The sequence below is a fragment of the Atta cephalotes genome (assembly GCF_000143395.1).
Source record: "Atta cephalotes unplaced genomic scaffold scaffold00046, whole genome shotgun sequence".
Classification (NCBI taxonomy): domain Eukaryota; kingdom Metazoa; phylum Arthropoda; class Insecta; order Hymenoptera; family Formicidae; genus Atta; species Atta cephalotes.
In genome coordinates this window covers 642,413-647,652 of record NW_012130110.1, presented here as the reverse complement: position 1 = coordinate 647,652, position 5,240 = coordinate 642,413, and the positions used below count along the sequence as shown (strand labels likewise).

The following is a 5,240-nucleotide window of genomic DNA, read 5'->3' as shown; positions in this document are numbered from 1 at the left end:
ATTTATTTGTAAAATTAATAGGACAATAATTGAAGAAGCATCTGATTTTCTTATTGATTAATTTAAGTGAGATGCATAATATTATTCTGAGATAATCAGACACATGTATTAAAAAAATTTAATGTAGAATATATTCTTAATTTATAATGAACATTTTATTAAAAAGTGTAAATGTGTATCCAAATGTACATATACAGTAATATATAATTATTAACTTAAAAGTTGCTTCAAGTCTATAAAAATAATTGCATGTAATATCTCTTTAGAATTTATCGTCTTTAATATATATTTAATAACTATTTTTGAAAGACATTTTAGTATAATTGATATATTGAGAAAAATCAAAAGTAAATAGAAAAATACTTATGGAATTACTACGTGCGTAGTGAACTGTACTTACACACAATCATTAATTCTTCGATAATGGTTAAAACGAATTAGACGACCGCGCCCATTATTATTTGGAGGGATTATAGTAAATATATCTACGAGCATAATCGGATGTGCTTGAAATTTAATATCTATTATTACCATGAATGTTATGTTTAGTTGTTTTAGATGCATAATTAAATATATATCAATTAAACGACAATAATACATATATAAAAAGGTATAACGTAGGTATATTATTAGTTGTACTTTATATACGTATAATAATTAAAAATAAAAATGTGTGTTAGACAATAAATAAAAATTCTTTTCTTGCGAAATTTATGTATATGAATTAATGGATATGTATAGAACTGTTCTGAAAAATTAAACTAAAAAAATTAGTTTTATTAATCGAAAAATTGCATTGAGTTTTATTTTATTTTTGTTATGCAGTATAATGAACATTATATCAAATATATATGCAGCGATTTGATATGTAGGTATTTCACTTCTTAGCGCCAATTGCATTTATATTATTAAATGGTCGCAAACGTCACTTAATTACAGAGCAATTGGTCAACTATTACATTTTGTCGACAAAAGTAACATGGCTGTGTAAAACTCTATAAACGTTACACAAAACATGTGTTCATGGACAATATAAATGCAATATAAATGAGCATGATATTTAATAATATAGAAATAATTGGTATTATGTTGCACTTTGTTAAACTGGATCTGACATACGCACGTACTCTTTATATGTTTATATTTTCACCAATTAAATGCAAATTCTCGGGGAATTTATATTGTTCCGTATTAATTTTCAACAATATGTATACAGTCAAAATCGGTAACGCATTTTGTATCAAGCGTAGGATAAAAGCTGTTTAAATATATTTTCTAGTTATTACTTTACTTCTCTTCCCGAATTGATTAAATACATCTATTTCTGATTGTCAGACATAAGTAGTGTAAGTATAAGTGTGTAAATATAAGTATACTTATTTCTTTGGTATTCTTCTTTTTATCAAATATTTAGATATGAAAATTTGAAATTTAAATTAAAAATTTTCCAAAATAAAGCGCGCGTGTAGATACTCGTCATATTTCTTGAACATCCCTTACACATAAATTGACACGACAAAAAGCTCGACGCCACTTGAGTCGATCGTACGGCGGTAAATCTGTAAAATGTGAATGTCGCTTAAAAGCATCAAGTGTCCTGCCACGGATATAGTAAAAAAAGGTTAATTTGGCTCATGATGTGTCGAAGCTTTGCCGATGACAGGAAAAAAACCTCGACAATTTCTATTCAGCCACTATGGGCGAACAAAAGGACAATGCTACCGGATGATTCAGTTTCCTTTCCTGTTGTTTCCTGTCAACCGAATTAAAGAACAAGAGCGCTTTGTCGGAGAATCAATGGAATGCACGAGGCGCGCAATATGCACTCGATAGAATGCCGGCGCAAAGGGCAAAAAGCACTTGTACATTCGATACTGCTGAAATGGAAAGAGAATATCAGCGGAAGGCGACTCTCTTTTTGCATTCTCATATTCTTGCGTATAAGATGATCTATAATAATCAAAATCCGCAAAATAATTTGCCCCGTGATCGTGAGTTAAAGATTGACGTAACGAATGGCTACAGAATGCGATTTACTACCGTAGTAAAGCGTTTATTAGCTTCACGAGCATTCACGTCGGCGTCGTAATTGGTCGCTTAACTTTGACATATAACTTGTAAGCATTGAGAACGTCAATTTTTCAACACAAAATTAAGCATTTTAAGCTTAACGGAGTAATTTTCCATTTTACTCGAAATTGTCTCATTATTCCATTGCATACTAAGACGTTTCAAAAATCACATACATTTAGATAAGATAGAGAAAACAAAAATGATAATATGAAAAAATTTCCGACTTAGCTAACGTTAAAAAGATGACGCATATAATTGAAATTCCATGAATTTGGAACTATCTTGTAAAATTATATTATTTTTATTCTTTTAAAGAATTTTTATTTTTTATAAAACCATAATCATTACCGATAGAGTATAATCTCGTCCGACCCTGCTTTCTTAGAATAGATATTGAAAGAGTTAAATAAATAATATCGCAATAAAATATACATTAATACTCTTAAAAAATTTGTTTTTAAATATTTAGCACACTCTAGAAAAAATTTTTCTAATACTATGGCTAACTGACTGACGAAATTAATTGAAAAGAAATTAATTATATATGTCATTGAATGTAAATAAAATATCAATTAAAAAAAGAAATATCTGTTAGTGTGGAATATACGTGACGGATGTACATAAATGCAAAAATGTAAATACGGACATTACATTCATATGCCACATATATGAGAAAATGTAATGCCTTCTCTCTAATTGGTTATGCGTAGTCACATTTACGTCACAGATTTACTTGTGTAAGTCATAGTCGTATAAATGCCTCGACCGTTGTAAACTAAGAATTCAGTCGAGGTCGAGCTCTCGAGTTGGTTAAATCTAAAGAAGTTTTGTCTGGTGAGTATATTTGTCAATATAAATTCTAATTCGCCTACTTTGTCATATTCTTCACAAAATTTATAAAATAAAATAATTGAAAATATTGGTTAAATGAAACAATGAGTCATGCATATAGCAAAATTATAAAATTTATTGTAAAACTGTACATATAAATTGTTTACTGTTTATTAAATAGCCGTCAAAAAATCAATAATCAATTTTAATGAAGTGATAACATAAATAAATTTAATCTTTAGAAACTTATTGTATTATTAATTTATCCAAGACCTTCAATTATATAATCATTTATTTATACTAAATATATATTAAGAAATATTACAGGTGTCATATTGTCACTTATCACTAATTGTTATAAATTATAAATTTTGATTTATAATTTATCGATTTATGACGATTTTTATCGTGACGTAACAAAGAAAAAATAAAATATTAAAGTCTACTTAATAAAATATTTTAATATCGTATAGATTAATTTTAAAAAATTGATAAGTTTAGGAAACAAAAAATAGTATATATATATATATATAAAGTATATGTTTTCGAGATAGTAGATGTACGCTAACATTATTAAAGTTTAATTCTAATAAGCAATTCTTTTAATAATTTATTGTTGCTATGCTATTGGATATCATTTGACATATGCTATATTCGCTCACAATTAAAATAATTGTATAGTTTTGTAGTCAACAGCATATTAGGAACTTATTTGTAACAGAATAATAGTAGTTCAAGTAGCAAATTGTAAGGCAATTCTAAAATTCAACGGTTACTTTGTCTATTAAAGAACTAATTGAGTCAGGTCTCGATGATTCATTCACATATACCTGTAATCTGTGCTGTGTAAGTATAAAATTCACGGTCGACTTATATCGCATTATGTAAACTAGATTTCATGAATACTTAGTCTGAACATGTTACGTGCATAAATTGGGAATTAAAATTAAGTATTATAATATTTAAAATAACAAATGAGTCATTCCATTTTTTTTAATACAATTACTATATTCTCGAGTAGTTAAAAATAATTTTGATAGATATTATCTATTTGCAAAGCCTTTTATTTCTGAATCTAATTTGTAAAAATTACTTGATTGCAGAATACGACGTTACTGAAAAGATGGCGAAATTGATGCTGTACGTCTTTGTAGCGTTGCTAGCTGCGTCTCTTATCATGGGCGCTCCCGATAAGTCTAACTGCGGTCGACATGGTGACCCTGTTAGTATACATATTCTTGCATGCTTTATTTTTCTGATCAAATCGCTTTCTCTTTCATATTTATTTTTTTTTAAACGCAGTATTGCTATAATCAACAAGGAAAATAAGGAAAATAATTTTGCGTAATGGAATATTAAACGATTCATATGAATCACTATTTACACGAGAAATTAAAACGCACAGTAAATCAGGAAATTTTAAATACATAAAAAATGTGCATAATTTACCGGTTATATATACCGCTAGTATTGAATAATGTAAAAGTCTACTTAGAATATCTATTTAGAATAACGTAAAATATATTTGTATATGCTTAGAATAACATAACGTAAAATATATTTTTATATACTCAGAATAACGTAAAATACATTTTTATATACTTCTTCAAAGTTTATCTTTTTCTAATTTTTTTTATATTGTTTTGATTCGCATGTTTTTAATTTGCATATTGTTGTATAGAGTGTCTAGTAAACTGTAATATTGGCAAACAAATAATTTGTCGTAAAAAAGCAAGTAAAAATAACAAATAAATTTTTTATTACTGAAAAGCTTTTATTTTAAATTTTCACTTGTTTTTTCACAAGAAATCTGGTCGTTGATTGTAATGTTATTATTTAGGAAAATTCTGTACATATTATCTTTTCTTTGTATGCGAATATTTTCTTAAAATTGATTTATTACTTTTTTTACATTCAGATTTACAGAATTATCTATTAACATTTTTCATTATTTCAATTTAAATTGAATTTATACGATAAATAATAGATTATTTATCAAATTTTAGTGCTATTCTGACTCGCAATGCTGCTCCAATATAAAATGTCATCGTTATGCAAACAGATGTCAAGTTCAAATTACTGAGGCAGAATTGATGGCGCAACGTGAGAAGATTTTGGGCCGAAGGGGCAAAGATTATTAACGGATAAGATTATTAACGGATAAGTTTTCAGGGTATTAGAATGGTGATTCTGTTAATCTACAACGATTAATCTATTATGATCTACTTAGATTTGAAGACTGTATTTTAAAAAATTAAATATAATGGATAACATTTGTAATAATCAGAAAATTAATATGATATATATATATATATATATATATATATATATATAAA

The 5,240-nt window shown here is 26.9% G+C and overlaps 1 protein-coding gene across 1 annotated transcript; it reads left to right on the top strand.

The window, feature by feature from the left end:
* The first annotated feature begins 4,027 nt into the window (after nt 1–4,027).
* On the top strand, nt 4,028–5,045 carry LOC105622502 (omega-conotoxin-like protein 1). Its single transcript, XM_012203918.1, has 2 exons — nt 4,028–4,126; nt 4,911–5,045. Exons 1-2 carry the CDS (start codon nt 4,028–4,030, stop codon nt 5,043–5,045), a joined length of 234 nt encoding a protein of 77 aa, XP_012059308.1.
* Nucleotides 5,046–5,240: the final 195 nt, after the last annotated feature.